Source organism: Lathamus discolor, chromosome 5 (genome assembly GCF_037157495.1).
Source record: "Lathamus discolor isolate bLatDis1 chromosome 5, bLatDis1.hap1, whole genome shotgun sequence".
Lineage (NCBI taxonomy): Eukaryota > Metazoa > Chordata > Aves > Psittaciformes > Psittacidae > Lathamus > Lathamus discolor.
In genome coordinates this window covers 112,586,348-112,599,098 of record NC_088888.1, presented here as the reverse complement: position 1 = coordinate 112,599,098, position 12,751 = coordinate 112,586,348, and the positions used below count along the sequence as shown (strand labels likewise).

The 12,751-nt window shown below is 41.6% G+C and overlaps 1 protein-coding gene across 2 annotated transcripts in view; it reads right to left on the bottom strand.

Moving 5' to 3' along the window:
- SOS1 (SOS Ras/Rac guanine nucleotide exchange factor 1) overlaps positions 1-12,751 on the bottom strand; it is a 54,717-nt gene that overhangs the window by 29,388 nt on the left and 12,578 nt on the right. For both annotated transcript variants that reach the window (XM_065682111.1, XM_065682112.1), the window contains 4 exons: positions 9,186-9,395; positions 8,550-8,693; positions 2,606-2,716; positions 2,404-2,502 (listed from right to left, as the gene is read on the bottom strand). In XM_065682111.1, coding sequence (XP_065538183.1) covers positions 2,404-2,502; positions 2,606-2,716; positions 8,550-8,693; positions 9,186-9,395 — 564 coding nt within the window. The remainder of the gene's footprint in view (positions 1-2,403; positions 2,503-2,605; positions 2,717-8,549; positions 8,694-9,185; positions 9,396-12,751) is intronic.

The window sequence follows — 12,751 nt, the reverse complement described above, 5'->3', positions numbered from 1 at the left end:
AGCCTGCAGAAAAGCATAATCTCACATGAAGCTATATTACCTAGTTAGTTTCTTATATAAAAGTTCAGGGACTTTCAGGTTTGGTTGAGGAAAAACACAGTCCTTTAGCATATGCTAATTTTCCAACAAAGTTACAGCAAGGAGCTTCAGCTAAAAATAGAGTACGTATTTGTGCATTCCTGATGCCCTGCCAAACTTCAGGATGGCTTTAGTTTCTAAATAGGATAACCATCAGTGGATAGAAATTAACTTTTTTTTTGTACTCTGCATAGTTAGAAGGTAACTTTGAGATGCATTTTAAGTAGGTAACTTCAAAGTATGCAAGATTACACAACATAGCTCAAAAAAATTGCTAACCTGTTTATCCTTAAGTTTATCTATATTCAAGAGATATAAAATGGGTTTTTCCATATAGCACTTGGCCAACATTCTGCCTTTTCATACCAAGAGATCCATTTGCATAGCATTTTAAACTTGATTATTCATAGATATGCCTGCAATAACTAATCAGATCTCTTACCACACAAAAGTATTCAATACAACTTTGATTAAGTGAAATTCTCAGGATTATATGACTAAATAATTCCACCCATACCCTTCCATCAGGACATCTTTAAGTATATCCAACCTGGAATCTGTCTGTAGATCCCAGACACAGGAAAGAAAATGTTATCGCCAACACAGACTACTCGAGGGAGGGATTCAGATGCTGTGTGCACATGTATGTACTAACTGACAGATGAAGCTACTGCCATGAGAGTTACTCTCTCTGCATGCACTATTATCCATTACCATCTATTACACGTATCACATCTGACAGAAGTGATGCGTGTCTTGCTAAAATGTGAAATTAGCCACACAGTGGGAAGAAAACCTGCAAGGTTATCATATACAGAACAAAATACAACCCAACAATATCAGATTTACTCAATCCAGGGCACAGGGTGGGTGGGTGCAGAGCACGAACGTGAAAAGACAAAAAATTTTACATGAGGCATAGGTCAGGAGTTGCAAAAAGATTGACAACCTTCTGGAGATGGGCTTAGCTAAGCCTTCAGTTTGCTCTAAGAAAAGGGAATATCAGCTGCTCCCTATTTCTGTAAGCACACACGCCCTCTTTCCCCCACTAAAATTACCAATGGCAAGAATCAATGCAGGATGCCTGTGTGTCAAACATCAATGCTTTGTGCTTTGTCTATTATGTAGGACAACACCATGTTCACATCGAAGTCTACAAAGCCAGTAGGGTACTGCATTTTGAGACCGGCTGATAAAAGCATGAGCAGAGAAACCTTATGGCTGTGCAGGTCTTTATCATACAAAACGTAGACAAGCTGTACCATACCTCCCTTGTGATGGGCTGTCATCAAAGGAAAGACTTAATATGTTAAAGACGTCTGAAAAGTGAGACCAAACCCATGAGCTAGACAAAGAGATCGAGTACATGTTCCAAAATTCAAAAGCAGCATGTTATACAAGATGAGCTACGTGCCAAAGCTGTGCATGTAGATTTAAATCAGCAAAAGCAGTGTTAAAACTGTAGACACTTACACTCAAAGATGACCTAACTACTGGCTTATCCCAAGGCAACTGAGCATTCCAGAAAAACACATATAGGTTTCTTCAGAAGAGCAGATATTTTTTTTTTTTACTTTTGATCCAAATCTCCCAAAGTAATTAAATCTGGAACACTGTATCCCTTATGAGTTTCCATTAAGTCCAAATGAAAATTCTACTTGAAATTTTTCTTCAAAATGCTCTACACTCCTTAAAGATTATTATTCAATGGTAATTGATAAATGCCACAGAAAAACACTGTATAGCTATTTTCTTTACATGTCTATTACAGAGTCTTTACTGCTACCCTACCAATGTGAGGTCTCACCACAAAAAGCCCAAGAAGCACATATATCAACCAAGCCTTCCCTTTGAAGGAAGGCTATCACCTTTACAACCACCATGGGATGTGCACTGCAAGAACACCACAGCTTTTACGAAAACGAGTCTTGAATGCAAATCTTACCGTGATTTTAAATTTACAAAGTAACACCTTGAGAAAGCCTTGGTCACTTTTGTAACACAGCCATTGCCATTATCTCTTACCACTATTGAAACAATCAGTCCAAGAATATGGGTACCTAGATCTCTTGTTTGCTAAATTAATAGTCTTTCCTATTACTATTCAGCACAAATCATTAGCTGCTCTAAAACGTCCATAAAATCACGAGCCGATATTCAGTTAGTTTTAGCATGCACCAGAGCATACAACCTGCTTTTCCTTCATCATAGCAGTTTTACTGTTTACAGTCTAGTAAAAGGTTTTACACCCATCTGAGCACATACAACTCTGGTATCCACACTAGGAATTACCAAAAAAACCATCAGATGACACAACGTTCTTACTTTTAGCAGTTCAAAGTAATGAAGACAGTGGTAAACAGGGGCAAGGAGCAGCCGGGGTAGAACATACTGAACAGCTTCTTTAAAGCCTTCACCTATTGACTAGAAACAAAATAAGCTTCAGTCTTAAAACAATAAATGCATTGAAACAACAATATAATGTAATTAAAACAGTAATAATATGGCTCACTTAAAAGAAAATTACCTGTAAATAAAATGCTGCTCCTGGCTTTGACAATTGACTTAGAAAATGATCATGAAAACCAGGTCGCAAAATATCTTGTGCGTATGATTCATATGGATCAAATGCTAATTCCTAAGAAGAAATACAGATTAATTTTACAAAGCTGATTTAATATCTCAACTTCATATTTCTTAAAGAAAATACACTACATAGGAGAGACTTTCCTGCATACTTTTTCCAAAATACCTATATCGAAGATTCAATACTTTATGTGCACAGACTCATGGAGTAATTCAGTCTGGAAGAGATCTCTGGAGATCAACAGTTTGCTCATGGTCAAAGCCAAATCCAGCATCAAAACTAGCTGAGGTTGCTCAGGGTCTCATCCAGTTGAATTCCAGGTACCTCTAAGAACAAAAGCATCAAAACCTCTCTGTGCAGCCTATTCCAATGTTCAGTTGTTCTCACGGCAGATCCCCCTCCCCAGTCTAATCAGGGTTACTCTTTCTACCATTCACATGCTCTCTCTCATCTCACTTCACAGTTTTCTACTGTGAGCCCCCAGTAAGACTCCGCCCCAGTCTTTTCTACACGTTCCTTTCAGGTAACTGAAAATATAATAAGCTCTCCTTCCTCAGACTTCTAAGACTGCATAAACACAGCACAGTTAACCCTCTTTGTACACCATGGACCTTAACTCCTTAATTACCATGGCAACCCTCACGTATAAGCACATCTTCTAGAATCATAGAATAGAATTATAGAATAGTTGGGGTTGGAAGGGACCTTAGAATTCTAAACCCCCTGCCATGGGCAGGGACACCTCACACTAAACCATGTCACCCAAGGCTTTGTCCAACCTGGCCTTGAACACCGCCAGGGATGGAGCATTCACAACTTCCCTGGGCAACCCATTCCAGTGCCTCACCACCCTTACAGTAAATAATTTCTTCCTTATATCCAATCTAAACTTCCCCTGTTTAAGTTTGAACACGTTACCCCTTGTCCTATCACTACAGTCCCTAATGAATAGTCCTTGTACTAGGAAGTCTTGTACTACGAAAACCAAAACTAGATGCAGTATGCCAGATGTGGTCACAAGTGCTACACAGAAATGATCACTCCACCTGCCAGCCCCACTTTTCCTAATAAAACCCAGTAGGCAGTTAGCCTTCACTGCCTCTTCCTGAGGATTTTCAAGCCCTGTCGAACACTGCTGCTCCCAAGCCAGGCAGCTAGACGATTGCATGTGGTTGTCTAGTCTCATAGAATAGAATCATAAAATAGTTAGGGTTGGAAAGGACCTCAAGATCATCTAGTTCCAACCCCCCTGCCATGGACAGGGACACCTCTCACTAAACCATCCAACACAAGGCTTCATCCAACCTGGCCTTGAACACCACCAGGGATGGAGCACTCACAACCTCCCTGGGCAACCCATTCCAGTGTCTCACCACCCTAAAAGGAAAGAATTTCCTCCTTATATCCAATTTAAACTTCCCCTGTTTAAGTTTTAACCCATTACCCCTTGTCCTGTCACTACAGTCCCTGACGAAGAGTCCCTCCCCAGCATCCCTATAGGCCCCTTTCAGATACTGGAAGGCTGTTATGAGGTCTCCATGCAGCCTTCTCTTCTCCAGGCTGAACAGCCCCAACTTTCTCAGCCCATCTTCATACGGGAGGTGCTCCAGTCCCCTGATCATCCTCGTGGCCTCCTCTGGACTTGTTCCAGCAGTTCCATGTCCTTTTTATGTTGAGGACACCAGAACTGCACACAATACTCCAGGTGAGGTCTCACAAGAGCAGAGCAGAGGGGCAGGATCGACCTGTTGGTCACGCTCCTTATGATGCAGCCCAGGATACAGTTGGCTTTCTGGGCTGCGAGCGCACACTGAAGCCGGCTCATGTTCATTTTCTCATTTACCAACACCCCCAAGTCCTTCTCTGCAGGGCCGCTCTGAATCTCTTCTTTGCCCAGTCTGTAGCTGTGCCTGGCATTGCTCCGACCCAGGTGTAGGACCTTGCACTTGTCGTGGTTGAGCTTCATAAGGTTGGCATCAGCCCACCTCACAAGCGTGTCAAGGTCCCTCTGGATGGCATCCCTTCCCTCCAGCGTATCAACCGGACCACACAGCTTGGTGGCATCGGCAAACTTGCTGAGGGCGCACTCAATCCCACTGTCCATGTCAGCAACGAAGATGTTGAACAAGACCGGTCCCAACACCGATCCCTGAGGGACACCACTCGTTACTGCTCTCCAGCCGGACATCGAGCCATTGACCACAACTCTTTGTGTGCGGCCGTCCAGCCAGTTCTTTATCCACCGAGTGGTCCATCCATCAAATTGATATCTCTCCAATTTAGAGACAAGGATGTTCTGTGGGACAGTGTCAATCGCTTTGCACAAGTCCAGGTAGATGACATCAACTGCTTTACCCTTATCCATCAATTCTGTAGCCCCATCATAGAAGGCCACCAAATTGGTCAGGCAGGATTTCCCCTTAGTGAAGCCATGCTGGCTGTCACCAAGCACCTTGTTGTTTTTCATGTGCCTTAGCATGCCTTCCAGGAGAATGTGCTCCAAGATTTTGCCAGGCACAGAGGTGAGACTGACTGGTCTGTAATTCCCCAGGTCTTCCATTTTCCCCTTCTTGAAAATGGGGGTTACATTTCCCTTTTTCCAGTCATCGGGAACTTCACCTGACTGTCATGATTTTTCAAATACGATGGCCAGTGGCTCAGCAACTTCATTTGCCAGTTCCTTCAGGACCCGCGGATGGATTCCATCAGGTCCCACGGACTTGTGCGCGTTCAGATTTTGAAGATGGTCCCGAACCAGATCCTCTCCTACAGTGGGCCCAAGGTCTTCATTCTCACAGTCCCTGCATCCACTTTCTAAGACCTGGGTGGTGCAGTCAGAGCCTTTGCCAGTGAAGACCGAGGCGAAGAAGTCATTCAGAACCTCAGCCTTCTCCAAATCCTGTGTAGCCAGTTCTCCCGAAAGCTTCCTCAGGGGGTCTATTTTGTCCCTAGTCTGTTTTTTGTTTGCTACATACCTGTAGAATCCCTTCCTATTATCCTTAACATCCCTGGCTAGGTACTGAACTTGATGTCTTCCTTTACTCAGTTCTATGAGGTTCCTACAGATCTGTTTCTCTGGCCTGTCAGGTCCCCTGAGAAATAGCCTGTCCTCCTGTATGTCCCCCCACAATTTAGCATCACCTGGCAACTTGATGAGGCAAACCTTCTACCACAACACTGATACAGATATTAAACAGTATCAGCCCCAGTGTCAAACACTGAGGAGTGCCACTAACTGTTGGCTACAAGATGGACTTCGTACTGTTGATAGTCATTCAAGCCTTTCAGTCCAGCCAATTTCCCACCCATTCTAATTCAATTAGCTAGTCTGCATCTCTCTAAGCTGACTATAAGGATACTGTGAGAGACTGGGCTGAAGGCCTTGCTTAAATTCAGATGAGGGATATTAACTGCCCCTTCCCTTTGTCCATGGAGCCAGGCATCTCCTCTCAGAAAGCAGTCAAGTTGGTCAGCTACAGTCCGTCCTTCAGAAATCTGTGCTGGCTGTTGCAAATCACCTTACAGTCCTTCACAGGGCTGGATGTGAGCTGCAGAAAGATTTGCTGATCTTCTCAGGGACTGAGGAGATGCTGACCAACTTCTAGTTTATCTAGGATCCTCTTCATCAGTCTTTTTGAGATTGGGTATAACAATCTCCAGGCACCGGAGACCTCCACAACTCAACACTAAATTTCAGGAACTCGAGGCAGTAGCCTTGTAATGACATTAGGCAATGCCTCAGCATCCTGTTCTGGCTCATAAACTTGCATATAGCCCCTTGAGATCAATAGTCCCTAGCTTGATCATTGACTTTCACCTCCCTCCCTCAATCTTTGATAGCAGGCCTAACTGGTAAACCTAGAAGCACATCTTGCCACTAAAAGTCAAGCAAAGGAGACTTGAGTACCTCAGTCCATTCAGTGTCCTCCAGCACACAGCCTCTCACCCCACGAGCAAGATACCCATGTTTTCTACCATCATCTTTTTTATGCTATTTTACCTATACAAGCTATGCTTTGCTTCATATCCCTCACAACTAAACCATGTCCCTAAGCATCATGTCTACAATTCTTTGAAGTACCTCCAGGAATAGTGACTCAACTGCTTCCCCGGACAGCCTGTTCCAATGTTTGAAAACCCTTCTGGTGAAGTATTTTTTCCTAATATCCAGTCTAAACCTCCCCTCAAGCATCTTGAGGCCATTTCCTCTTGTTCTATCACTAGCTACTTGGGAGAAGAAACCAACACCCACCACATTACAAACTCCCTTCAGGTAGTTGAAGAGAGCAATAAAGGCCCCTCAACCTCCTTTTCTTCAGAATACACAAGCAGAGTTCCCTCAGCCGCTCCTCACAGGAGTTGTTCTCTAGACCCTTCACCAGCTTTTTAATCTTCTTAAGATGCGCTCCAGCACCTCAAAATGTGTTTCTTGTAGTGAGAGGCCCAAGTCTGGTTAAACAGGAAAATCCATACTGCACTTGTCCTTGCCTCCTACCTCACCTACCCTTTTCCTTATGGACTGGGAATGCATAGCCCCTGTGATTTGAGCACACTGCCTTTGAAAACAAACCAGTTCTCCTGAGCCCTTTCCACCCTCAAGGTAGCCACCACTATGATCCTGCCCTCCCAGCTAAGTCTACTGTCCCAAAGACCAGGGTCCTTCAGTCTGCTTATCTCCTGCACTTTTCTCAGGACCTTAAACTCTATCATCTCTACCACTTACTGCTAAATCTCCCATTAGCTATGATGTTCCTGCTAATTCTTCCTTGTTTACAGGAAAGAGGTCAAGTGTAGCACCCTTCTTAGCTGGCTCATCAGCGTATGCCACGAAGTGCACCAGCGCCCTCCAGAAATCTTCTGGATTACCCAAACCACAGCAAGTTGTCCACCCAATGTCAGGAAGGTTAATTCTCCCTGAGAAGCAGGGCCTGCAATACATAGATGACTCCTACTTGCTTAGAGAAGGATTTGGCCACTTGTCGATTGGGCAGTCTTTGCAGGAGAAGCTTGGCCACAACATGCCTCCTCTGATTCTGATCCTTAAGTATTCAACCAGCTCATCATTCATTCTGTAACAGAGCTCCATGTATTTGAGATGACCTTCTGTTAAGCCTCCTAACTTCATCTTTCCTACCTGTCCTTCCAGAGTACCTGTACTTGTTCATACAGCCCTCCATCATGCAACCCTTTCTGCCACATCACTAATTCCAGAACATGACAGCTCTGCAACCCTGCACGGACTCACAGATCCTATTATCTGTACATGAATACATGTACCCTGGGGAAACAGAGACTTCAGATTAGCCTTTGGCCATCCCATCTTTTCAGGAAAAAGGTGGAAGACCCTAGGCTGTCATGTTTTCCATTATGCACATCCCCTTCTCCTCTCAATTCTTCAATCTGCAAAAGCTTTGGTCTCCATTCACTAGTGAGCCCAGTTTATAAACCTTCCTCACCAGTTCAGCAAGCCTGTTGGCAAAGAAGTCCTTTTGTGCCATTTTCTTTCCACAGCAATCCTAATCTACAGCTGATTTACAGGATACCTCTGTTTCTGTCGAAGTCCAGTCAGAGGTGTTTGGGGTATTTTCCCCCGCAATGCTCTCTAAATTTTAAACAGCTCTATTAAAAACTGAAGTTTAGAGACTAAAAAGGTAAAAGCACTCTCAAAACCAGGCAGTCTTATTCATCGTGGTGGAGCTGGAAGAAGAAATCTCAACCTAAACTAAAGCAGCTACAAAGAGATCCACTTAGAACCTAAGTGCAAGTCATGAAAATACATAAATAGCAAAAAAAGACACCCCCCCCCAAAAAAAACCAAACAAAACCACCCCTCCCCCCCCAAAAAAAAAAAAACAAACCAAAGCCCCACAGAATATATCCTTACCTCAGCCATGTCTTCAAAACAGCTGCCTACTAGGGGATGAGGACTACCTTCATCTGTCATTTCAACAGTGTCTTCTATATGACCCAATAACTTAACACTAAGTTCATGTATGTCCGATATACGACTAAATATATTTTCCACATCCTGCAAAAAGCAACAGAACCAAACAAAATTCAACAGGGAATTTGATACAATTTCTAAGAGAAAGAATGTTATGCGCAAAGCTACTCTGATGATACGAAACCCAAGGACTTCCTTAAATTATAAAACAAAATTTTATAATATATTTTATTATGTAATTTCTGTAGAATTTATGTAAGATCATAGAATTTATTTCTTAAGTAACAACTACATGTATCTAAGTATATAAAAAGTTACAATGAATCAAATATGGCAAAGAGCAACAAAAATAAAAATTACAGGTGAATACAGTGAATTGGGTGGTTTCTTCCACAGTTCTACAAACCCCATGGTTCCCCACAAGTGCTCCTTTAGTATTTCCATTTCACAATTTGAGACAGGTGCTTCCTCTACTACTGATGTGTTAAACTGGACAACAGTTAAGTTCTAGAAATGTTCATCTAGATTTACAGCTATTATAACAGGGAGTTTCTTGTTTGTGGTTACAATACTTACATGAGATGAAAACAATTTGGAATTGGAGGCATATGGCTCTCTAAAAACTCTGATAATGAGATTTAGTTCCCTTATATATTGTCGAACCTCTGCCATGAATGACTTTACTAGGTCATAATAGGTTTGCTCCCCTGAGGTGGAGGGTTCCTCATCAGATAAAGTTAGTGCACTTAAATCTTCTACATCTTGATGGAACATATCCATTAATACCTAAGTAGCAAAGACAGGGAAATCCACAAAGTGAGAACAACTTCTTTTCAAGATCTACCAGTAAGTTACCAATTAATGAAATCTATTTTTCACATGAAATCAGACTGATCAGCAGTAAGAGTTACATATTATCATTCTGTACTTGCTTGAACATTTGCAAAAGCAATACTCATTGCTACGAATTTGCATTATTTGCAGTTAGGCCAATCCAGACATCTCTCCAAGAATGTGGTCCTAAAATCAATTACAATTTTAAGAAGACTATGAAGTATACAGACACATTTAGCTGAATTCTATTACTCTGAATTAGGCATGTATAACCTCAAGATACATACTTTCTGACTTCAGATACTGTAGTGCATTTTGGCTTTTCAGCTTTAGCTTTAACAGGAAGTCACACACGATCATACCCAAACCCCTGTAATCTATCTGTGAACAACACTGGCCTACCCACTGGCCTGGTTTCTGTCCTTAATAACTCTTTTGAGTTCTCTTGTTAACACAAGACTCTCAAGGAAGGGCACCAGCCTCAGGAAAGGTGGCAGTCACATTGCAGAACTACACAGATAAAAGGACCTTGACTACCAGAGGTCCCAGTTCATACCCAAGCCAAGGCTTACCAAACACAAGCAATTAATAATTTGAATTTCAAGAAAAGTGGATCACTGAACGCTTCTTCCAAACACGGTATCTGAGCCAGAAGTCATTACAATGACTTAGGCAAGTGGCAAACAGAAGTCACACTTTGGGGTTGTTTCCACGATACTCAAAAAATATCTCAAAGCTAAACTAAATAAGTTGACTGCAAATTAGTAAAATGCATCCTGATTTAAGTATGTTTAGCAGAAAGAAAACCTAAGGAGGGTCCACAATCTACGATGACATAGCAAATCTTAACAACAAGCCAGGATAAGATGTAGTTCAACATACAAGATGACTTTGTCATGGGATAGATGGGAACAGTATTTTTATAAATACTTATGCAAATCTGCTGCCCAGAGCTACAACCCCCTCCAAAAAGTCATGAATTGTATCAAACAATATATGTGAAATTCAAAACATGAGAGAACTGAAGAACTGCTTGCCAGCCTCCTTCCTAAACAAATGGAAGTAAAGCCATGGAAACCTACGCCTGTTACTGCAGAGACTGACCTGACAGCTGTCAATCATTGACAAGACTGAGGAAAAGACTGCAGGATCAAAGCTGTAAAAACCTCCTCTGAGAGCTGCAGGAAGGAAGGCTAACATATTAAACATGAACTAGAGGTTTTAAAATGACAGAAACAGAGTGAGAGGTGTTTTTTCAAAGTAATTATAGACCTGCAGATCAAGAATTAAACTTCTGAACGAGCACAACAAACATGGCCTTTAACCTGGTATTTACAGTTCGCCCTCATTCTTCATAGCATGTTACAGGCACTTCTCCAGAAGACATGTCAGTTAACCAAGCTGTGACTACTGATATTAGATTAGTGAACTATTCTGCAAGAGAATACTTGGCAACCTGTAAGTTCAAGAGATCGTCTACTATGTTCATCAGACTTGCATACTAGAAGAACACACCTACCTAGAGCAGTCATTCTTCACACAGGTCTTACCCTAACACTCCTCACAAATATACAGGTCTAGCAAGGAGGGAAAATGGGAAACAGCAGGTTCTTTCTCCTAGTGAGTCAAAGGTCCTTGCTACACACCCTGGTCTTAACCTTCTCTGAAAGCAGAACAATGGACATTTTGCATTAAGACTGTCTTCTTCTGAAGCTCTAAGAACAGGTGGTGATTCATCTTTCAAAGCGAGCACATAGAACTCAGGTTATAAAGAGAATCCTAACTGATTCTGGGGAATGGGACATTATTGGGTCACTACTGTAGGAAATTACATTAAATACTACAGGTATTCAAGGAAGCTCCAACATTTGTAACTACTTTGCAGAAGCAATTCTAGCATGTACTTGAGCTAGAAGATTCCAGGCTGCATTTGCAAGGTGTATATCCCACTACTATGAAATCCATAGAAAGCATGATCAAACAGAGAAGAAAAACAGCTTGCATTTTATTGCAGTTTGTTTTTGTAGACAAGGCACAATTTTCCAGACAGACGAACAGCACAAAAGCAAGTGTGAAAGTGCTTGGGAAAAAAAAAAAAAAAAAAAGGCACACAGGGCCAAGAAACTCTTCTAGTTGTTTTGTTTCAAAAAATAAGACCAAGCAGAACACATGTTATGAGAATGAAAATAATATACTATGAACTCTCTCAATGCAACTGGAAAGAAAACACCTCGGGAGTACCTTTCAATGGCTTATTCTGTAGAGGCAGTAAACCAACAGGTTTAGAGCCTTTCAAAAGTTTCTTCTCTGTACACATCAGAGTTCCTTCAATGTAATGTAATAGAAGTTCTTAAATCAACTAAATCGCACCTTTTCTAGGATAGAAAGAAGCACAAAGCAACAGCAGTTATTCCTGTTACTATTCCATGACAAATATTCAAGCATACACCTACAAACCCTGCCCTAATGACCCAGGGAGATGTGCCCAAAGTCAAGAGTGACCAAGACTCCTGACCTGACTGAGAAGTATTTCACTTTTCAAGACCTCATCAGATATCTTTAAACAGAGTTAGAAAAAAAAGTGAAGAATGTATGACAAAAAAAAAAAAAAAGCAAGAAGGAAGAGATAAAGGCATTAACTGAAACAGAGACAACCCAACCAAAGATATTGATTAACACAGACCAGGACAAAATATTATAAAGAGGTGATAAACCTGAAAAACCCTAGACTTCAAAATTAGAGATTCTAAAACCCCATCCATTAAAGAATTAACTTCAAGCTTTGTTTTGTAAACAATGGAAAACCTGAGATGCTAATGAAGTGGCCACAGAAAGGAGGGTGCAAAGGCACCTGAAAGACAGACAGGGGACTTTGTTCTATTAACTGCTGGGAAGAGCAGGGATTCCTGTCTGAATCTAATCAATCTTCTGAAGCTACAAGAAAGACTACCTGCGGATAAAAATATGGACCGCTAAGGAGGATTAGGCTGATATGCTAACACAGGTGTGGGGTTCTTTTTAAATGCTGGACCATCAAAAGTTGCCTTTTCACATGCAATATAGTCTTTTATTTTGGGAGAACACTCAAGCTTAATTTCAGACTTATTTTTTTGAAGCTACGAAAAATGCTCCACTATTACATCTTAGGAATGTTACATTTTTATGTTAGTGCTGCTTAACAGTAATTTTTAAAGCATTCACACCTTGCTGAGATTAGGCAAGTGATATCAAAAGGAAGAGAAACTTTATTAATAAATAAGCACAAACAATAGCTCCGTAAGCTCAATTAACTTTTTGGTAGCCTTGCT